This window comes from Neofelis nebulosa, chromosome 4, assembly GCF_028018385.1.
Source record: "Neofelis nebulosa isolate mNeoNeb1 chromosome 4, mNeoNeb1.pri, whole genome shotgun sequence".
NCBI classification, from domain to species: domain Eukaryota; kingdom Metazoa; phylum Chordata; class Mammalia; order Carnivora; family Felidae; genus Neofelis; species Neofelis nebulosa.
In genome coordinates, this window is record NC_080785.1 from 24,226,273 (window position 1) to 24,250,002 (window position 23,730).

The window sequence follows — 23,730 nt, forward strand, 5'->3', positions numbered from 1 at the left end:
CCTGACGCGGGGCTCGAACTCACGGACCGCGAGATCGTGACCTGGCTGAAGCCGGACGCTTAACCGACTGCGCCACCCAGGCGCCCCTATAGATTTCATTTCTTAATGGAAATTTTCCAATTTGGCTTCTAATTCCTTGAGTATATTAATTAGCTACTTAATTTTTTTCAAACGATTTATTTTTAATTTTTTAAGTGGTTTTTTAATTTTGAGAGAGAGCGAGAGAGTGAGATCTGGGGAGGGGTAGAGAGAGAGCAAGACACAGAAGCAGGCTCCAGGCTCTGAGCTGTCAGCTGAGAGCACAGAGCCCGGGGTGGGACTCAAACTTGTGAACTATGAGATTATAACCTGAGTTGAACTCAAACACTTAACTGACTGAGCCACCCAGGCATCCCCCCAAACTATTTATTTTGACAAGTTCATAACTTGAAAGAATTGAACAGTGAACACGGATAAACCCTTTTCCTCAATTTGACAGTGCTCCATTTGCTTCTCTCTGTCCTTCTGTGTATGTATCTTTTTAATCTTTCCTAAGTAAATTGAAGACCTTATAATGCCGTTCCCCTAAACAGTGACATTTATCTTGTCAGAACAAGGACATTTTTCTAAACTAAACTAAAACCATTGTTACGCTCTAGAAATTTAACTTTGGTATAATGGTATTATCTAATACATAGTCTATATTAAAATTTCCCAGTTGCTTTTAAAGTGTTTCTTTTTCTTTCTTTTTTTTAATTTAATTTTTTTATTTTTTAAAGTTTATATGCAGATTAGTTAACATATCGTGCAACAATGATTTTAGGATTAGATTCCTTAGTTCCCCTTACCCATTTAGTCCATCCCCCCTCCCACAACTCCTCCAGTAACCCTCAGTTCTCCATATTTATGAATCTCTTCTGTTTTGTCCCTCTCCCTGTTTTTATATTATTTTTGTTTCCCTTCCCATATGTTCATCTGTTTTGTCTCTTAAAGTCCTCATATGAGTCAAGTCATATGATTTTTGTCTTTCTCTGACTAATTTCACTTAGCATAATACCCTCCAATTCCGTCCACCTAGTTGCAAATGGCAAGATTTCATTCTTTTTGATTGCCGAGTAATACTCCACTGTACATATACACCACATTTTTATCCATTCACCCATCGATGGACGTTTGGGCTCTTTCCATACTTTGGCTACTGTTGATAGTGCTGCTGTAAACATGGGGGTACATGTGTCCCTTTGAAACAGCACACCTGTATCCCTTGGATAAATGCCTAGTAGTGCAATTGCTGGGTCGTAGGGTAGTTCTCAAGTGTTTATTTTTCTAATCTAGGATTCATTCAAGGAAAATGCATTGCTTGTAGTTGGTCTTTTTAGTTCTTTGGGGTATTTTTGTTTGTCTTATGATAATGGCATTAAAAAACCAATCCAGGCTCATTTTGTCTTTGGTTTTAATGTGCCCTGCTATTTGGATTTGTGTCATCATTTTCTCATGGTTGCATTCAGGTGAAACAATTTTTGGAGGAATACTACATGGATGATAGTTTATTGTTTTCAGTGAATCACATCAGGAGTAGCATAAAATCTGTTTGTTCCATTATTGGTGATATTAAATTTTGTCACTTCGTTTAAGGCATCCTAGTTGTTTTAGTCCATCTAGATATGTTATTTTCTATTGCCTGTTTCTTTTTCTTTTGTTGTTATTACTAGTTTTGCTTTTATTTGATAGTGGATATATTGTTTATGAAAAGTTTAACAGATAATAAATGATGTTTTCCACTTGACATGAGTTCTTTTGCTTCTGGTGGATCTTTATAGTAGGGCCAAATCCCTTTAAGAAGAGATTGAGCAGATTCTAAACTGTGTTTGTTTGTTTGTTTCTTTCTTTCAGTGGGTAACAAAATTTACCATTTTAACTATTTATTTTTTCCTTTGTACACAAACTGCATTCTATATTTCTATATAATTTCCACAAGTTGAGTGAGTTCTCATCTCATTTTTTTTAATGGTGCATACAGGTTTTTTTAAATTTAATTTATTTTTTAAATTTACATCCAAGTTAGCATATAGGGCAACAATGATTTCAGGAGTAGATTCCTTAGTGCCCCTTACCCATTTAGCCCATCCCCCCTCCCACAATGCCTTCCGTAACCCTCAGTTTGTTCTCCATATTTATGAGTCTCTTCTGTTTTGTCCCCCTCCCCTGTTTTTATATTATTTTTACTTCCCTTCCCTTATGTTCATCTATTTTGTATGTTAAAGTCCTCATATGAGTGAAGTCATATGATATTTGTCTTTCTCTAATTTCACTTAGCACCATTTTAACTTTTAAAGTACACATTCAGTGGCATTAAATACATTCACATCAATGTATTACCATCACCACAATCCATCTCCAGAACTTTTCATCTTCTTCAACTGAAACTGTACTGAAAAAAACAGTAACTCTCATTATCTTCTCCTTTCAATGCCTGGCAATCAAAATTCTAACTTTGTCTATGAATTTGACTACTCTAGGTACTTCATATAAGTGGAATCTTACGATATTGGTCCTTTTGTGTCTGTAGCTTTTAATGGTACTTCCTTTTTAAGGCTGAATAATAATCCATTGTGTATATATGCCACATTTTGTTCATCTGTTCATCTGTCAGTCGGCATTTGAGTTTTCAATGTTGGCTATTTTGAAATATGCTGCTATGGGATGCCTGGGTGGCTCAGTCTGTTGACCCTCCGACTTTGGCTCAGGTCATGATCTCGTGGTTTGTGAGTTTGAGCCCCACGTCGGGCTTGCTGCAGTCAGCCTGTCAGTGCAGAGCCTGCTTTGGATCATTTGTCCCTCTCTCTCTCTGCTCCTCCCTCACTTTCTGTCTCAAAAAATAAATTGAAATATGCTACTACGAACATTGGTGTGTTAATATCTGAGTCCCTACTTCCCATTGTTTGGGGCATATACTCAGAAGCAGAATTGCTGGATCATATGGTAATTTTAAGTTTTTGAGGAACCGCCATGCTGTTTTCCATAGTGGCTGTACTATTTTAAATTCTCACCAGCAACGCACAGTTTGCCAGTTTCTCCACATCCAATACCATTTTGTTTTCTTGATAGTAGCTATCCTAATGAGAATGAAGTATCTCATTGTGGTTTTGATTTACATTTCCCTAATGAATAGTGATGTTGAACATTTTTTTATGTGGTTATTGGTCATTTGTGTGTCTTTTTGGAGAAGTGTCTATTCAGGCCTTTGCCCATTTTTTAATTGGGTTTGAGGGTTTTCGTTGTAGGGATTCTTTATATATTCTGGATATGAACGTCTTATGAAATTTATCATTTGCATATATTTTCTCCCACTTGTGGGTGGCCTTTTCATATTTATCCTGTCTTTTGATAATAAGTAGAAATTTTAAATTTTGATATAGTCCAGTTTATCTTTTACTTTTGCTGCATGTGCTTTTGATCTGAGAATCATTGCCGAATCCAATATTCATGAAGCTTTTCCCCTATGTTTTCTGGTAAGAGTCTTATAGTTTTATAAAAATATTTAGTTTGTGATCCTTTTGGGGTTAGTTTTTGTATATGATGTAAAATAAGGGTCCTGTTGTCCTTGTTGAAAATCATTTGACCAGATATGCAAGGATTTATTTCTGGGTTCTCTATTCTATTCTGTTGGTCTTGTGTCTGTCATATACCAATACTACTCTTTTTTTTTTTTTTTAACGTTTGTTTATTTTGAGAGAGCATGCGAGCAGGGGAGGGGCAGAGAGAGGGAGAGAGTGTCCCAAGCAGCCTCCACAATGTCAGTGCAGAGCCCAGTGCAGGGCTCAGACCCACAAACCGTGAGATCACGCCTGAGCTGAAACCAAGAGTCAGATGCTCAACCTCCAAGAGTCAGATGCTCAACCACCTGAGCCACCTAGGTGCCCCCAATACCATACTTTTTTTAATTGTGGCCAAAAACACATAACATGAATTTACCCTCCCAGCAGTTTCCAGGTATGTGGTATAATATTGTCAACCACATATACATTGTTGTATAATAGATCCCTTGAGCCCCACTCCCATTCTGCCTGACTGAAATTCTAGACATACTGAAAAATACCCCACCTCACCCTCCTTCTGGCCCTAATTTTGACTGCTTTAGATACCTCATATAAGTGGAATAATGCAGCATTTGCCTTTTTGTGACTTACTTGTTTAACATAATGTCCTCAAGGTTTATTCATGTTATAGCATGTAATGGTACTTCCTTATTTTTTTAAGACTGAATAATATGTCATTGCTAAGTATATACCACATTTTATTTATCCATTCATCTGTCAATTAACATTTGAGTTGTTTTCAACTTTTGGCTATTGTGAACAATGCTGCAGTGTACATGGGTGTGTAAATATCTTTCTAAGATACATATCCAGAAGTGGAGTGTTGGATCATATAGTAATTCTATTTTTAATTTTTGAGTAACCTCCATATTGTTTTCCATAGCATCTGTACTGTCTTATTTACATTTACTGTTTTATAACAGTGCACAAAGAGTTCTAGTATCTCCACATCTTCACCAACACTTATTTTCTGGTTTTTTTTTTTTCTTTTGATAGTGGCCATTTAGCAGGTGTGAAGTGATATCTAATTGTAGTTTGGATTTACATTTCCCTGATTACTAGTGATGTCGAGCATCTTTTCATGTGTTTGCTGGTCATTATTATATTGTCTTTAAAGAAATGCCTTTTCAAGTCCATTTTAAAATTGGGTTATTTGGTTTATTTGTTTGGAGTTATAGAAGTTTTTTATATATTCCTGACATTAACCCTTTATCAGACACATGGTTTGCAAATAGTCTCTCCCATTCCATAGGTTGCTTTTTCACTTTGTTGATTATTTCTTTTGCTATGCACAAGCTTCAAAGTGTGATATAGTCTCTTTTGTCTATTTTTACTTTTGTTTCCTTTGCTTTTAGTGTTATATCCGTGAAATCCTCATCAAAATAATTGTCGTGAAGTTTTCCCCCTTATGTTTTCTTTGGGGAGTTATAGTTTTCAGGTCTTATATTTAGGTCTTAATTTAATGTATTTTGAGTTAATTTTGTACATGGGTCCACCTTCTTCCTTTTGCATATGGATGTCTACTTTTCCCAACTCTGCTTGTTGAAGAGATTCTCCTTTCCCCACTGTGCAGTTTTGGCACCCTTGTCGAAGATAATTTGACTATATTTGTGGGGGGTTATTTCTAGGCTCTTTGTTTATTCCATTGGTTTATCTGTGTCTTTATGCCAGGACCATACTGTTTTGATTATTCTGGTTTTATAATAACTTTTGAAATTGGGAAATGTGAGACCTCCAACTTTGTTCTTTCTCAAGACTGTTTGGGCCCTCTGGAGGTCCTTCGAGATTCCATGTAGATTTTCTGATGGATTTTTCATTTCTGCTAAAAAACATAATTGGGATTTTGATAGGGATTACATTGAATCTGTAGATGGCTTTGGATAGTATTGACAATAATAGTAAGTCTTCCAGTCCTTGCACACAGGATGTCTTTCCATTTATTGATGTTGTCTTTAATTTCTTTCAGCAGTGTTTTGTAGTTTTCAATGTACAAAACAAGTCTCTTTGCCTTCTTTCTTCATTCCTGAGTATTCAGTTCTTTTCAGTGCTATTGTAAATGCAATTTTCTTAATTTCCTTTTCAACTTGTTCATTGTTAATGTATAAAAACTGATTTTGGGGTGTTGATTTTGTAGTTTCCAACTTTGCTGACTTCATTTATTAGTTCTAACAGGTTTTTGAGGAAGCTTCAGGGTTTTCTACATAGAAGATCATGCCATATGTGAGTAACCATCATTTTACCCCATCCTGTCTAATTTGAATACCTTTTATTTCTTTTTCTTGCTTAATTGCTTTGGCTGGAACTTCCAACACAATGGTGTGTTGAATTTACGTGGCAAACGTGGGGATCCTTGTCTTGTTTCTGGTCTAAGAGTTTTGAAAAGCTGTCAGTGACCATTGAGTAAGATGTTCATTGTGGGTTTTTCACATATGGTTCTTTTCTATGTTGAGATAGTTTCCTTTTTGTTGAGTGTTAAGTTTTGATAGATGCTTTTTCTGCATCAATTGAGATGTTTATGTCTTTTTCTCCTCCATTCTTCATTCTTTGATTTTTGTATGTTGAACCACCTTGCATTCCTTGAATAAATCCCACTTGGTCGTGGTGGATAATCCTTTAATGTACTGTTGAATTTGGTTTGTTAGCATATTGCTGAGGTTTTTTGCATGAATATTTGTAAGGGATATTGGTCTGTAGTTTTTTTGTTTTTTTTTTAATGTTTATTTTTGAGAAACAGAGATTGTGCAAGTGGGAGAGGGACAGAGAGAGAAAGGAATAGAGCTTCTGAAGTGGGCTCTGTGCTGACAGCAGACAGCCCAGCGTGAGACTCGAACTCACAAACCATAGAGATCATGTCATGAGCCAGAGTTGGATATTTAAACGATTGAGCCGCCCAGGTGCCCAGTCTAGTTTTCTTGTAATATCTTTGGCTTTAGTATCAGAGTAGTGCTCTCTTCATAGAATAAATTAGGAAGTATTCCCTCTTCTCTTCAATATTTTGGAAGAGTTTGAGAAAAGTTGATTTTCCTTAAATGTTTGGTAGAATATACCAGTAAAGCCATCTGGCCCTGGGCTTTTCTTTATTGGAAGTTTTTTGTTTTTTTTTTATTGGAAGATTTTTGATGACTTGGATTCAATCTTTTTATTAGTTATAGTAATATAGTCTATTTAGATTTTCTATTCCTTCTGGATTCAGTCTTGGTACATTGTATGTTTCTGGCAGTTTATCCATTTCATCTAGACTATCCAGTTTGTTGGTATATAGTTGTTCATAGTAACCCTTAAAATCTTTAAAAAAAATTTTTTTTAATGTTTATTTTTGAGAGAGAGAGAGAGCACGCGAGCATGGGGGAAACAGAGACAGAATCTGAAACGGGCTCCAGGCTCCGAGCTGTCATCACAGAACCCGATGCGGGACTTGAACCCATGAACCTTGAGATCTTGACCTGAGCCGGAGTCAGATGGTTAAGCTACTGAGCCACCCAGGCACCCCTCTTAAAATCTTTTTTTTAATTTCTGTAAAATTGGTGGTAATGTCCCCATTTTAATTTTATTTCTTTTTTCTTAGTTAACATAGATAAAGGTTTGTCCATTTTTTGGATCTTTTCAGAGAATCAGATCTTTGTTTTTCTATTCTCTATTTTGTTTATCTTTGCTCCAACTTTTATTCTTCCAATATTTATTTTTTGCTAGCTTTGGGCTAAGTAGTTCTTTTTCTAGTTCCTTAAGGTATAAGGTTAGGTTGTTGATCTGAGATATTTTTTCTTTTCTAACATAAATGTGCGTAACTATAAATTTCCCTCTTGGGGCTGTTGTTGCTGCATCTCAAAAATTTTGAGGGGCGCCTGGGTGGCTCAGTCGGTTGAGCGGCCGACTTCCGCTCAGGTCATGATCTCGCGGTCCGTGAGTTCAAGCTCCGCGTCGGGCTCTGTGCTGATAGCTAGGAGCCTGGAGCCTGTTTCAGATTCTGTGTCTCCCTCTCTCTGACCCTCCCCTGTTCAATGCTCTGTCTCTCTCTGTCTCAAAAATAAATAAACGTTAAAAAAAAAAATTTAATAAAAAATTTTGGTATGTTGTGTTTCCAGTTTCTTTTAAGATATTTTCAATTTCCCTTCTTGTCCCATTGGTTGTTTTTAGTATGTGTTACTTTTGGGCCATGTGGCTGGCTCAGTCAGAAGAGCATGCTATTCTTGATCTTGGGTTCGTGAGATATTGGGTGTAGAGGTTACTTTTTTAAAAAGTCTAAAAAAGATGCTTGAAAAATAAATCTTTGCACCTCTACCCCCAAGTTTTAACAGTCCACAAGGAAGTAGTGTTTTGTTTTGTTTTGACTTTTGATTCTGCCCTTCCTTTTGAGATCTCTCTGTTTGTTTTATTTATTTTGAAACATTTATTTTGAGAGAGAGAACGAGTAGAAGAGGGGCAGAGAGAGAGGGAGTGAGAGAATCTCTAGCAGGCTCTGCGCCAACACCACGGAGCCTGATGTGGGGCTCAAAACCATGAACTGTGAGATCATGACGTGAGCTGAAACCAAGAGTCAGATGCCTAACCAACTGTGCCACCCAGGCTCCCCAAGATCTCTACTTTTAAAGAGGTAGAAAGATGTAAGTTAGAAATATAGATAACCCAGAATGATACAATTGGAAGTTTTACTGGTTTCTGCCATTCAGATTAAAGCACAGTATGGCATTCATTGTACAATTAATGAACTTTTCCTTTTTTTGTAATTTTTTTTTTAATGTTTATTTTTGAGAGAGACAGAGCATGAGTGGGGGAGGGGCAGAGAGAGGGAGAGACACAGGATCTGAAGCAGGTTCCAGGCTCTGAGCTGTCAGCACCGAACCTAATGTGGAGCTCGAACTCATGAACCTCGAGATCATGAGCTGAGCTGAAGTCGGATGCTTACCCCAGTAATGAACTTTTACATTGAAGTTTTTAGTTTGTTTTGTTGCTCCAGTTTGGTTTTTAAACACAGATACAGAAAACAGCATGGGAGGAATGTATAACCTGGTAAATTACTGAATGTGGGTATCCATATAGTTACCACCCAAGTCAAGAAATAGAACTCTACTGGCCATTCCAGAAGTTTTCCTTGTGCTTTGTTTGACATAACTGCTTCCTTCTCCCTAAAGGTAACCACTGTCCTTTCATAGTAATTCTATCTTTGTATTTCTTTATAGTTTTTAGTCTTGCTGTGTTGTTGTTGTTTTTTAAGTTTATTTTTTATTTATTTTTATGAGCGAGTGTGCGGGGAATCACAAGCAGGCTCTGTATTGTCAGCATGGAGCCTGATGGGGGGGGGCTCGAACCCATGAAGTGTGAGATGGTGACCTGAGCTGAAATCAAGAGTCCAACAATCAACTGACTGAGCTGCCCATGCACCCCTGTTGTTGTTTTGATATATTTTTTTAATTTTTTAACGTTTATTTATTTTTGAGAGACAGAGAGATAGAGCATGAGTTGGGAAGGAGCAGAAAGAGAGGGAGACAGAATCTGAAGCAGGCTCCAGGATCTGAGCTGTCAGCACAGAGCCCGACGTGGGGCTCGAACTCACGGACCATGAGATCGTGACCCGAGCTGAACTCAGACACTTAACCTACTGAGCCACCCAGCTGCCCCTTAATATTTATTTTTGAGAGAGTGTGTGTGTGCATGCATGAGCTGGGGAGGAGCACAGAGAGGGAGACAGAGGATCCAAAGCAGGCTCTGTGCTGTTAGCACAGAACTCTATGCTGGGCTTGAACTCAAGAACTGTGAGATCATGACCGGAGCCGAAGTCAAATGGTTAATCAACTTAGCCACCCAGGAGCCCCTTGCTGCTGTTTTTAAGAATATGTGTTTTGAGTGTCTTTTAATCTGTAGGTTCTCTTTATATATAGATTATTTAACTGTTGAAGAATCTGGGCCATTTGACCTGTTGAATTTCCTAAGTGTGGATTTTGCCAGTTGTATACTTATGAGTCAGTTCTAGTCTCCTCTGTATTTCCTGCAAATTGCCAGGGGATCCAGAGACTTGGTGACACACAGATTTGATCCTCTTGTCATTCTGGTATCCTCTTTTATCAAGATGCACATAATATTTGGTGGTTTGTTCTTGTGATCTACTGTGAAGCAAATTACCCTAAAACTTATTGACTTAAAACAAAAATCCTTTTATTGTATCTCTTAATTTTGTAGGTCACAAATTCTAGCAGGGCTCTGTAGATGATAATTCTGATCCATGAAGTTTGGTGGATGGGCTGGTCTGGAGGTTCTAAGATGGCTTTGTTTACATGCCTGACACTCTGGTAGAAATGGCTGGAAGGCTGGACTTAGCTGGTCTCCTCTTGTTCACATGTAGTTTTAGGTGTCTTTACATTGTCTCTCCAGCAGAGTAGTCCGAGTTCTTACATAGTAATTGTCCAAGAATTTGTGGACATGTATTAAGACCAATAAATATTTTGGGGAGATGCTTTGATATACCCTGTTTCTTTTAAAGAGCACTCATTTTATCCCCCATCCATGAATCTTGCTGTAGCAATTATTACTGTGGTATTGAAATAGTGATTGTCTATTTTTCTCATTCCTTCTTACATTTATTAACTAAGCATTCTTCTGTAAAAAAAAAGATGTCTTACATCTTACAGATAACTTCTCTGCAGTTATTTATTCGATCATTATTCACATCATTGTGGACTCATGGGTATTTGCTTCGTTTTTGAGTTATAACCCAACACTATCGAAATAATCTACTTTCTTACACTAGGTTTTTTATCTTTGGCCATTGAGCCCTTTCATGTTGGCTTCTATGTCCTTTGGACTTTAGGCTAGTTTTTTTTTTTTTTTTTCCAACGTTTTTTATTTATTTTTGGGACAGAGAGAGACAGAGCATGAACGGGGGAGGGGCAGAGAGAGAGGGAGACACAGAGTCGGAAACAGGCTCCAGGCTCCGAGCCGTCAGCCCAGAGCCTGACGCGGGGCTCGAACTCACGGGCCGCGAGATCGTGACCTGGCTGAAGTCGGACGCTTAACCGACTGCGCCACCCAGGCGCCCCGACTTTAGGCTAGTTTTAAAAATGTTTTTCTAGGGGTGCCTGGGTGGCTCAGTCGGGTGAGCATCTGACTTCGGCTCAGGTCATGATCTCACAGCTCATGGGTTCGAGCCCCACGTTGGGCTCTGTGCTGACAGCTCAGAGCCTGGAGCCTGCTTCGGATTCTGTGTCTCCCTCTCACTCTGCCTGTACCCCGCTCATACTCTGTTTGTCTCTGTCTCAAAAATAAACGTTAAAAAAAATTTTAATGTTTTTCTGGCCTACTTTCCTTGTAAAGATGTTATTCTGTTCATTATTTTCTTTTTCCTCCTATAGCTATATAGCATTTGACCTCAGTTGTTTTTTTGTGTGTGAAATTAGTCTTTCTGAACTTTAGGAGGTGTGGTTAAGGGTAGTATTTTCATCTTCAAAGAACTTCGTTTTCTGTTGTTTTCTTATAGTATTTACAAATATGGTAGTTTGATTCCTAAGATTTCTTAGCTTTGCTACCTTCTCCTTTTCTTCCTTTATCTCATTTTACTTGTCCTGCATTATTTTGATTCAGTTCACAGCACTTGTCCTCAGTTTGGAGTCCTATCCTGTCCTTCCAATTATAAGAGTTTATAGAAGCTAGACTGCACCATCACCTTAGATTTTATGTAGGCCTCTTCTACTCACCTGCTTTTGGATTAGACAAAACTCTTCCACTTTCAGTTCTCAAATTGTCTCTCTGTTCTTTCTTTCCATTGAATATCTTTTGGCTCTATAGGTTTTCCTCTGCTCTTAGATCCATTAGATATCCTGTTGTTTTCCTCTGCTTCTGCTTTTACTGAAGCTGAAACTACACGGGTCTTATAGATGTTACTGGTTTGTCTCCAGCAACTTATATTTTGGGGTTCTTAGAGATAACTAAATAATATCCGGTTTTGTTTTAAATGTCCATAGTGCTTTAATTTTGTTCATTAATTGGTGTGTTTTTATGAGGGCATTTATGGAGATTACAAGGCTTCATAGAATCTTTCTGCAATTGTTTTTTTTAATGTCAGTTTGAGGGGTGCCTGGCTGGCTCAGTCAGTAGAGCATGCAGCTCTTGATCTCAGGGTCATCATTTCAAGCCCCATGTTGGCCATAGAGCTTACTTTAAAAAAAAAGAAAAAGAAAAGATTAGGGGCCCCTGGGTGGCTCAGTTAAGCGGAACCTGGAGCCTGCTTTGGATTCTGTGTCTCCCTCTCTCTCTCTGCTCCTCCCCTGCTTGTACTCTCTTTCTCAAAAATAATCATTAAAAAAAAAAAAAAAAAAAGAAAGGACGCCTGGGTGGCTCAGTCAGTTAAGCGTCCAACTTCGGCCTAGGTCATGATCTCACAGTTCCTGAGTTCGAGCCCCGTGTCAGGCTCTGTGTTGACAGCTTGGAGGGAGCCTGGAGCCTACTTCAGATTCTGTGTCTCCCTCTCTCTCTCTGCACCTCCCCTGCTCTGTCTCTGTCAAAAATAAATAAACTTAAAAAAAATTTTTTTTTAAATAATAAAAAAAGAAAAAAAGACTCGATTATAAAATATCAGTTTGAGCAAAATATATTTTGATGTCATTAAACTACAGGTGTGCTTGAGTTACTGGTTAGATACTGAATAGCTAAAAACTTAGGTGACTGGAAGATTTTTTGTGATACAATGTTTCATGCTTATTTTCCACCATCTTATTTGAATGCTAAAGGTTTGGGTTTTTTTTAAGAAAATTTTTTAAGTTTATTTATTTTGAGAGAGAGAGGGAGAGAGAGAGAACATGGGGGGGGGGTGGTGGGCGGAGAGGGAGAGAGAATCCTAAGCAGTCTCAGTGAGCACTGTTAGTGCAGAGCCCGATGCAGGGCTCAAACTCACAAACCCCATGAGATCATGACATGAGCCGAAACCAAGAGTTGGACGCTTAACCGACTGAGCTACCCCAGGTGCCCCGAAAGCTCAGTTTTATGTTAATAAACCTGTCATGAATTTCAGGGTCTCTCTGTTTTCAGTTTACTTTGGGAATTTGTGCAGACCATTTATTCTACCTGTTTCTCTTCCTTAACTTCTGTTTATCTTTGGAAAGATCTTGAAGAATCATTATATATTACTTGTGAAGTACTCTATCATCATAAGAAATTGACTAGGCAGATCTATGTGATCTCTTTTCACAATTGCCTTTACTCCTGAACTAAGATTGAAACTTATTCTTCAGTTCCTTATTGCCAGACATTTTAGCCTTCTCCCAAGAAGAGGCAGTTTAGTAGAATTAGATTAGAATTTTATCAGTTGTTAATTAGTTGTCTTCTGTGTAGTACTGGACTTTGTTCTCAAAGTTATCTTTCAAAATAGAACTCTCTTTTATAACTGTGACTGGCTGTTAGAGACCAATTCCTGTGCTTTTGTTCCATTATTATTTTAATAGATATATTTATTTTCTCCTGTGAAAATAATTTTAGCATTATGTGTAGTACTATGCCAAACATAAATACATCAGAAAATAATAGAAGTATGAGAAATATTCACTTGGGGTGAGATAATTTGTTTGCTGTCTTATTCAGGAACTAAAGACTGAAAGGTAGGCTTATTGAGACCAATATGAAATCTATTCTCCTATTTATAGATATATTAAAATGGTTTCTAGACTCCATTCTCAGAGTGAACAAAAGTTTATTCAGGTGGAAAAGAAACATCCAACGTATAGATAGGTTTGGAAGTTACACAGTGCCAGTTTTAGTAGGAGCTTTTGGGACTTTTTTTCTTCATACTCCCCCTACACAATTAATGATTCTGATCAGCAAGATTAGATCTATTGACCTGATTGATAACTCTCATGCCTTCCCAGAATGAGTGAGAAGAATTTAAGTAATACTTTTGTTGAACAGGGCCTATAAATACATAGTTTGAGGTATTGGCTGAATTAGTGGGTGATTTAGCTTGTCAGATTTTTGTTATACTTTGGTCTATATGTGTTTTTATGTGTATTGAGATACATTAAAATTATTTAGTAAAATAATCTTTAAGACATTTTTGTTTGGTCTGCTTTCAGGTTCATGCATGGGAGATTTCAGACCAATTGTTACAGATCCGACAGGATGTGGAATCATGCTATTTTGCTGCACAGACCATGAAAATGAAGATTCAGACCTCATTTTATGAGCTCCCCACAGACTCTCATGCCTCTTTACGGGACTCATTACTAACCCATATCCAGAACTTGAAAGACTTGTCACCTGTCATTGTAACGCAGGTAAATCCTGTGCTTCTCATTAGGGAAATTTGTCAGGTCATTTGGATTCATCAAATTAATTTTGATTGACATTGCTAGGCCATGTTAAGTAATGTTAACAACTTTATTACAGACTCCTTGCTATATTCTTAAGTGGATAGAAAGTGAAAATGTAAATCTTCCATATTAATCTTAGAGTTCATTTGATTTAAAACCAATTTGAATACCAGAAGTGGGGGAGGTGAGTAGAAGTTTTCACAGGCAGGAATGTGCCCTTCCCCCCACCCCACTGTTAAAATTGCAGATGATAAAAGTACTGTTTACTGTTCTGGGTCAGAAGTCTACATAGTTGCTTTTAAAAAAAAAAATCCTTTCTGGATCAACTGGCTGGTAAAATTCTCATGAATGAAATAGTGAACCATCTGGCCTTTCCCCCTTAGACTGGGAAATACATTGGAAAGGAAAACTGGAAGCTTTAGTGAATACATACTCACATGTGTTCTCTGCCTGGCGTAGAAGTGCCCTTGAAGAGGAAGGAGGCTTTTGCCTAAGGCTTCAAGATGAGAAATGGAAAGAGAAGGGAAATGGCATTCCATTACTTGAGAAGTGAGTCAAAGGGCTGACTTTGTCAGTAGCTTTGGCCTTTTGGCAAAGTATAATTTATCTGTCCGTGAAGTTCTATGGTATTGCCAAATAAAAGTAAGTATTAATGTATTCTGAGGAAAATCTATAGTGTGTTCTTTCTGGCTTCTTTTTGTTGTTTTGGTTTTTTCATTTTTAGAGGTTAACTTTTTAAATCCTAGCAATTGGTAGCCAGCCCAGAAGAGTTTACATGGATATGTAGTTGTGGAGGTGAGGAGAGGTAGGGGGGTGTCAGTCTTCGTTGTCATATTGTTTGGAAAAAGTTTAGTTTCTTTGCTTGCCAACTAGTGTTGATGGTAACCCTGTATCTGTTCATCGATTCATTTATTTATTCTCTCTTATTCAGCTGGCTTTAGCAATAGCAGATCTTGCACTACAGATGCCTTCCTGGAAGGGATGTGTGCAAACATTGGTGGAAAAGTAAGTTGTACTGACTGTATACTAGCATTTGGAATAACTATTAAGCTACAAAGAGAAATTTGTTAGCATTAGCTAGACATTTGGAGTATTTTCCCAAACCCTTAACGTAGAATTATTTATTACTAACTTTTGTTGGATTAAAAGAAAATCATTTAAAATTTAAGTATTACAGAAGTATGTTGCGTGGGACATAAAAGGCCCTTAAAATCACACACACATGTTCCTTGAGTTAACTGCAACAAAGTCTTTCGCGGTCTTGTGGGTCACTCCCACTAACTGACATGCCAGCAGTTCTATAAAAACATTGTCAGAATGTTTTAAGATTATTAAATTGAAAGTCATATGAGGCCCTGGGTGGCTCAGTTAGTTAAGCGTCCGACTTTGGCTCAGGTCATGATCTCACAGTTTGTGAGTTCGAGCACCCCATTGGGCTCTCTGCTGTCAGTGTGGAGCCCACTTGGGATCCTCTGTCTCCCTCTCTCTGCCCCTCCCCCATGCGTGCTTTCATCTATCTCTCTGTCTCTCTCTCTCTCAGAAATAAAAATGAACATTAAAAATTTGTTTAAAAGTCATTATGCATAAAAGTTCTTATTAATTGGGGTTTGTTTCTTATCTGTTCAAAAGGACAGTATCATTTTTAGATACACAGAGCCTGCTACTTTGAATAAAAGCATTTCCTCATGGTCTTGGCAAGATAATCTTGGTATTTGCTTGCATTTTGGTTAAGAAAATTATTTTTGAACAAAGTGGATGTCCTTTTTACCTCCCACTACAGTGCATCATTAAGGCCTTTATATGGATAATTTATTTTTTTTGTTTTAAGAAAATGTTTACTAAGAAAATTAACACATGCTTCTTGAAAAAATTCTAATAGTATGGAAGCTTTCAGGGTAAAAGCCTTTCTGTCTCCCTATTCCTATATTTCATGAGTAATCACTATTAATGATTGGCCGTATAGCCTTCCAGACTTTTCTCTTAAGCATTTTAAAATAAGTGCATATGCATTTTAATGTACTATGTATTCATTTGTTCATATGTAATATATTCCATATACTTTTTTTACTTAATACATTGTGGACATCTTTTCATGTTAGGACGTAGATATTTCATTCAGTATAATGGCTGTGTATGTTCCATTGTATGACTGTCTGTAACCTTTTTTATCCTGATTATGGAGGACCTTTATATTTTCCCAGTTTTTTGTTATTATAAAAATACCACAGTGCATATTTTTGTATACTTTGCATGTGTATGTGAGATTTTTCTGAGAGAGAAATTTCTGGAAGTGGAATTGCTAGGTCAAAGATTATACAAGTTGAAATTTTGATCTCCAGATACCTCTCCAAAAAATTACATATATATCTTTTCTACTTTAGCAGTAGTAAAAATGCTGCTTTTGTAGGTTATTCTGAGGCCTGTTGTTATCTTATGTGATTATTTTCTGACTTTAAATAACTTCTGTCTCTCCCCTTTTCTTTTCCAGATATAGCAATGATGTAACTTCTCTGCCTTTTTTGCTGGAGATCCTTACAGTGTTACCTGAAGAAGTACATAGCCGTTCCTTACGAATTGGAGCTAACCGGCGCACAGAAATTATAGAAGATTTGGCTTTCTACTCTAGTACAGTGGTATCTCTATTGGTGAGGAAGCTTAAAATACTAAGTTGCTCCCTAGAGGCAAAAAGCCATGGTTGTTATTTTCTAATTCAATATCAGTATTGTGACCCACACCTTCATTCCCAAAGAATCTGAGCCATCAGCAATCCTGCTGTTTTTTGTTGTTGCTTCTGTAGTTTTACATTAGTCTTTACTATTGAGTATGAATTACTAAGAAGCTCTCTAGAAAATTCTCTGGGTTCCAGACCAAGAACTTCTTGCTTCCATTGTATAGAAGGAACTCAGTTTTCCCTTGGTTTTTGGGATCAGTCACTCCAACCTACAGATTAACCCCCTGCCCTTTTTTTCCCTATTGGTTCAGTGGCATAAGAAGCCCAAATTGTCCAGGTGGTGGACTTATATTCCAATTTACTGGAATCATGTTTGTGTTTTCCTGGTGGAAGCATTCCTTCCTTGGGGGCCAAGATCTCAAAACCAACAGAGCTCAGATTCGCTGTTTACTATACATCCTTTACCCTGATATGAGTTCCTTGATTAGACAGGATTCCATGATGGTTGGATATGGCATTCGGTGAATCCATAAATGATACATTGCTGACAGAAGCATTGCAAGCAGGGAAGGCATATCCATATCCAGAATATGAGTCTCTTCCTTCCTTTCTTCCTATGAGTCTTGTCCTTCAAATCTCTGCTTCCTTTGTGATGGAAGTGCAACATAATCAGTCAATCTGGTTCCTATGGCTGATGGTGCCATTTTAGGGCCTCAGTGTTGGTCTCTGCTGTTGGCAGGTTTGATACTCATCAGTAGTTTTAACTTAGTGGAAGTCCATGTTAATTCTAGTGTAGCCTCCATCCCTGCTACTGTGGCCACTTTGTTTATGAGGCCATTGAGTAAGCACTGGGTGGCTGGGGAAAGAGACTGATATTATAGAGTTTGTCATTTTGTCCCTCTGTCATTGAAAGATTCCTCTGTATTCACACAGGACAGAAATCACTCCACAGTCTGGGCCTATTTGTATACCATTCATATGTACTTCTGCCTCAGACTTCTTGTCACCAATCTTCTGACCATGCTTCTTCCAAATCTCTGATCATCCATAGCACTGAAAATTGTCCATAAATACATGTAGATCCATATTTTCTTTTTTTTTCTTAATATTTATTTTTGAGAGAGAGAGACAGAGTGCAAACAGGGAGGGGCAGAGAAAGAGGGAGACAGCATCTGAAGTAGGCTCCAGGCTCCGAGCTGTCAGCACAGAGCCCGACGAGGGGCTCAAACCCACGAACTGTGAGATCATGACCTGAGCTGAAGTTGGACACTTAATCGACTGAGCCACCCAGGTGCCCCATACTGTAGATCCATATTTTCAGTCATCTCTTACTCCACATGTGGTCAACAATGAATTCTATTGCTTGAAGTTCTGCCCATAAGAATTTTTCTTCAACCACTCACTGTCCTTCACTACAGCCCCTATGTGGGCCTGTAATTCTGCAGCTGTCCACCTTTAGTTGATACCAGCATGATGTTGGACAGATCATCTGTAATCCAAGCTTGAGTTTTCTTCTTTAGTTATCTAGTTTTAAGGAGCATCACTAGAGGCAGGAAGCAACAGGCATGGATTGAGGGAGATGAATCAATGCAAGAAGAGTTGGTGTCAGAGGAATCTGATCTACCTGCTTGTGCAACTTTCTTACTTACACCCTTTTGAACTCAGTCTCTTATATTCCATATCTGTTCAATGACAGGTTGCTGTTATGCATACCCAACCTTATGTTTAGGTAACTCACCCAATACTCAGTTCATGATGGGAACCTCAGGCATATGTTTAATCTCTGCCAAGAATCAGTAGCAAGCCAGAAGCTTGTTTCTCAAAAGAGAAGGTATAGGTTTACTCCCAAATCCTAGATATTTGTACTGTGATTTTCCTTCCTATTGGTACTTCTCAGGGGTGCCATATACTCATTAAATCCAGACTCTCTAGGAAGTACATTCATATCAATGAGTTTACCTCAGTTGAGTGGTATATTCCAGTGTCTCTTGGTCTAACACCCTTAGAATCACTTCCGCATATGTTCTCTAGGTTTCTTCACATACATGGTGGCAAAGTTACAGAGTTCTCTTAGTAAGTTATTTCCTCTGTGGGTACCTGTCTCCTGGAACGTGCTAAGATTTGGCCATAATTATGGGTGGCACAGGAAATGGTTGTGGTAGGTCTTGAAGAGAATAGGCATCCCTTTGAAAGCACCTATCTTAGATAAGGTTATTGCAGGGCTTTCCAGCTGAAGAAGGCATCTTCTCAGACACTGGAAGGCAGACTACTTCTAGTAAGGGAGATGTGGTAATCTGGGAGTTCAAGATTGTTTCATTAGGGTCCAACCAGATGTCTCCATTCCAAGTTTCAGAATCCCATGCTTTACAATTTCCTACTTTCCACATGAGAAATCTTATGAGATTGTGATTTCAGCTGTTGTTTGTAATTCAGCAAGCCACACAATTTTGTGTATAAATATTAGCCCTGTAGCTACACAAAATAAGGGCCTCATTTACAGTGGTTGTGGAAGCTTTGGTTCTCAGACTGTGGCTTAAATTGAGTTAAGGGACCTGAGCTTGTCATTTTCTTTGTTTCATTTTTTTTCTTTCTTAAAGTTTATTTATTTTTGAGAGAGAGAGAGAGAGAGAGAGAGAGAGAGAGAGAGAACAAGAGAAGAGAACTAGCCAGGGAGGGGCAGAGAAAGAGAGGGACTGAGCATCCGAAGCAGGCTCTACACTGACAGCAGAGAACCTGACTCAGGGCTCAAACTCATGAACTGTGAGATCATGACCTGAGCTGGAGTTGGATGCTTAACTGACTGAGCCACCCAGGCACCCCTGTCATTTTCTTTTTGTAAGCACTTAAGTGAAGTCAGAAGAATCCAGTTGACACTACAGTCCTTACAGTCATCATTACTGGGACAGTGGTCAGGTGCAGCAATCGCTTGGACTCTCCAGTCATATGCTTGGCTAACACTTCCTCATAATTGACAACAGACAATAGCTTGATTTGTTGTGATGACATCTGAAAAATTTTTCCCTGTGGTACTTAATAAACTTAATAAGGTCTATAATTGTGTCATGTCGCTTGTCATGTTACAGAATCTAGAAAATGAAATTAGTCCATAATTGCCAGGAAAAATAGGCTGGCTGTAATCCAAGGTACCAAAGACCTCTTAAAACCTTTTTCGTGGTTTCCCCCACATTCCCTTATTCGTTCTATTCCATCTCATTTTGTCAGTATTATAGTTTTGTCTTCTATTCAGGGGGAGCCATTCCTAAACATTGTGTTGAACTTTTAAAAATTTCAAATATTATTCTTTTTTTCTTACAGTTGAACCGAGCCTGTCCTCTAATATATTTTTTTCCCTTCATTTATGCTTCATTTTGTTAATCCAAGATCAATTCTTACCTCTGCTATATTTTTACTGGTAAACTCTTCTGGCATTTATCTTTCAGGTTTTGAGGCTTTGCTTTAAGAGAAAGTTCTGTTTTGTTTTGTTTTTTATTCAGAGACAGAGTTCTTAATAATATAGTTCTTCAAAAAAAATTTTTTTTATGTTTTTATTTATTTTTGGAGGAGAGACAGAGAGAGAGAGAGAGAGACAGAGACAGAGCATGAGCGGGGGAGGAGCAGAGAGAGAGGGAGACAGAATTCGAAGCAGGCTCCAGGCTCTGAGCTGTCAGCACAGCACCCAGTGCGGGGCTCGAGCTCACAAATTGTGAGATCATGACTGGAGCCGAAGTCAGACGCTTAACTGACTGAGCCACCCAGGCGCCCCAATAATATAGTTCTTAAAGAGGAACCCAGGGTAACTTAGTTCTGAAGCTTTATGGTGTGTGTTTGATTTAATTAGCAGATTTTTTTTCCCTTCAAAGCAACTAGATTTAGATGTAGGGTTTTTTCAAAATTCTGTTTTTGAGTCAGAAGTTAGAATGTATAGTCATTCTATACATTCCATTTGTAAACATCCTGTCTTAGTAAATTGAAATGTCATTCAGGAAGTGTAAAAGCCAAATGGTTCTGTAATGACTTTACATCAAGAGCTTCGTCAATTCAAGTTTATGTGTGGTTGCAGTGAACTTAACTTGAATCATTTCTGTTTTTCTTCTTTGATTTCAATTCAGTTCAGTACAATTCATACTAATTGGTAAGTATGTAATTATAATTGGCCTGATGATACTGCAAACATAAGGGGACTGTGGCTACCTAGAAGTACAAGGGTCAACATTTAGACCACTGTGGGATTCTGAACCCCAACACATGCCCCCCAAACCCCATGGCAATTATATTTCTAATCCATTACTTGTAAAAGTTATTTTGAAACATTATTTTCATCCAGAAAAAGTTACATTACACTTGATTTTGGAAAAAATATACATCACAAAAACAGTTTGCAGAGAGAAACAGTGGTGAGTTTTAGTCTGAGTTTTCATTTTATCTCTTTATCAACCCACCATATTTATAGTAGAGTCACTTTATGTGGAATGGCGTATTTGCTAGAATGTTCAAGTGCTGAAGCTGAAACATCAGCTTTTCATGTGGGGATGTACATTAGTCGGGCTAGCTTATTTTTATTCTGTAAAATCAACTGCATAGACGAGTACTATTTTAAAGACACTTTAAAAAAAATGTTTATTTTGAGAAAAAGAGAGCGTGCATGAGCGGGGAAAGGGGCAGAGAAAAAGGGAGAGAGAATCCCAAGCAGGCTCCCCGCTGTCAGTGCATAGGCTGACAGGGCACTTGATCCCATGAACTGTGAGATCATGACCTGAGCTGAAATCAGGAGTCGGACGCTTAACCGACTGAGCCACCTAGTTGCCCTTATAGACAATTTTTTGATGAAATTACATTAATGAAGAAGTGGGATCTAAGAAACAGTTATTTCTGAAATACAACTATCCTGAGGGAAGTCTGTAATCTATCTCAGCTTCCCAGTTGACAAAGTGGAGATAATAGTGCCTGCCTGTAGCTTTAGTGGGGATTAATGAAGAGTGTTGAGAGCAGCATCCGACACTTACAAAGCACTTTTGCCTGTTAGCTGTTATTATTATCCTTCTCATTATTACACGTATAAGGTGATTGGACCTAGTGGTTTAAATATAAAGTTGGGCATTATTTAACTTTTTTTTTTCCTTTTTTTCAGATGACCTGTGTAGAAAAAGCAGGAACAGATGAGAAGATGCTTATGAAGGTCTTCCGCTGTTTGGGAAGTTGGTTTAACTTAGGAGTTTTGGACAGTAACTTCATGGCTAACAATAAGTTACTAGCACTCCTTTTTGAGGTTTTGGTAAGGAATGGCTTTGTTTATGAAAGTATTTCTACCACATAGTCACTTTCGGTAATAACTAACCTTCTGGGACATCGTGTTTTCAGATTTCTGCACGGTGATTGGAAGGTGTATAGTAAGAAAGCAGCAGTGTCCCTTCCTTGTTACCAAGTACCAAATTAAGGTATTAGTATTAATACTCAGAATAGAATGTAGTTAGATTTAATAGGAAAGCAGTCTTATACATAGATCCGTGATTTACATATTAAACTCTAAGTAACAAAAAACCATTGGTCTCTTTTTACCTGTTTTAAAAATATAATAATGGTCATTGGGTCTCAGACAGTTATAGGTGAGAATATTATCTTCGCAATTGAGATAGTTCACTTAAGCATCAGGGTTCACTTAAGCATAGGGTAGATTTAGGGCTTTTGAGATTAATGGAATAAACAGTAGTATCTTTTTATATATTTATGCATGTCTTCCATAAACTTTGAAAGTGATAATGCCTCCTAATACATTCCTTTGTCTTGGTAGATAGGACTAAGCAAGCATGTGGAATAAGACTACTTTTTAACACACGGAACAGCAATATCTCAAGGACATATTGAACAGGTCTTTGGAGATGGGAGTGACTTTGTCCCGTTTTCCTGGATAGTTACCTTCCATGAAGTCATTAGTGTGGAAGCTCTGTGGATACTGGTTGTGTGCTGGTGCACTACTATTTAGAAGATGGTAGCATGATACTCGATTGATACTGCTGTGAAAAGAAAAGAAAAAGGAAGGCATATTCAGGGAGACATTTTTGTGTTTCACTGTCATCAGTGTATTTATGCTGCATCTTTGCATCAGGAGCTAAGACTCAGGAAAGTTAGGATGCTAATAATTATTGTGCTATCATGTCTATTGATGCCCTACCTTAGTAATGGTAATTTGTGTTCTCGTGTCACCAAGTTGTGTGAAGAGTAGTCAGTATAAAATTAAAATCCCACTGTTGGCTGAAAAATTCATGATTATGATTGATTACATAGGAAAGGAGCACAGTCTAGGATACACTTCAAACTCAAGACAGTGTTACTTCTGGGAAGTAAGACTGGGGTAAGGAATGAGCTCAGTAGTGTGCCAGCACGATACCATCTTCTCTACTGATCCAGTGTCAGGACTTCTCTGCCACTTAAAAGAAGAGCGATTTTAGGGTCAGGGTCAAATATATTCTCCTTCTTCTTAGATTCATTGTGGTTCAAAATCATGGCATATTCCAGTTTGCTTTATAGTTTGACCACAACTTTATTATAAATACAGCCTTTTCTCCCATAGTTCTTTTTTAAAAAGCTTTTACAAATATGATACTTCATATAACGTTACAAAAGAATAAATTTGAACATTTAATTTTTACAAGGTAGTAATAATCAGAAATATTTATGAATCTACCGCTTAACCTAAGAATAATCTAATGAATGATTTACATATATCTGTGTGTTCTCCTGACCTTGCTAGTACAGCTCTGGAGATTCTAAATGTCCTTGTATTTTATTATTCACAGAAGACTGATATGCCTTTACTAAATTTATCCATCCTCTCAACTGTATTCTCCTGAATAGAAACCCTAGAGGTCTCGCTCTTTGAACCTTCTTCTGATCTGCTCTAATTTGTATCAGTTGCTCTTTAGATCTGCTCTCCAGCTGTCATCTTGGAACTTCTCTCTACTATGCTTCTGGATTGGATTGTTTCTTGAACCTCCTTAAATACCTTCCTCAGAAGGACATGTGGGAAATAAACTTTGGATTTTTGCATTCCTGGGAAACATTTTTATTTTGCTTTCGTTCTTGGTTGGTGGTTTAACTAGATATAGAGTTCTAGGTTCAATATTTTTTCCCTTCAAGATTTCCCAGGCCTTTCTCTCTTGTATACTCGCAGGCATCATTGCTAATGAGAAGCTGA

At 37.9% G+C, this 23,730-nt stretch overlaps 1 protein-coding gene across 3 annotated transcripts in view; it reads left to right on the forward strand.

Annotated features, from left to right (window-relative positions):
* TNPO3 (transportin 3) overlaps nucleotides 1-23,730 on the forward strand; it is a 79,880-nt gene that overhangs the window by 15,762 nt on the left and 40,388 nt on the right. For 2 of the 3 annotated variants that reach the window (XM_058724330.1, XM_058724331.1), the window contains 4 exons: nucleotides 13,631-13,831; nucleotides 14,799-14,872; nucleotides 16,356-16,512; nucleotides 21,667-21,810. In XM_058724330.1, the coding sequence (XP_058580313.1) occupies nucleotides 13,631-13,831; nucleotides 14,799-14,872; nucleotides 16,356-16,512; nucleotides 21,667-21,810 (576 nt within the window). Of the gene's footprint in view, nucleotides 1-13,630; nucleotides 13,832-14,326; nucleotides 14,417-14,798; nucleotides 14,873-16,355; nucleotides 16,513-21,666; nucleotides 21,811-23,730 lie in introns of those variants that run through there. The other variant, XM_058724332.1, reaches the window with a different exon arrangement.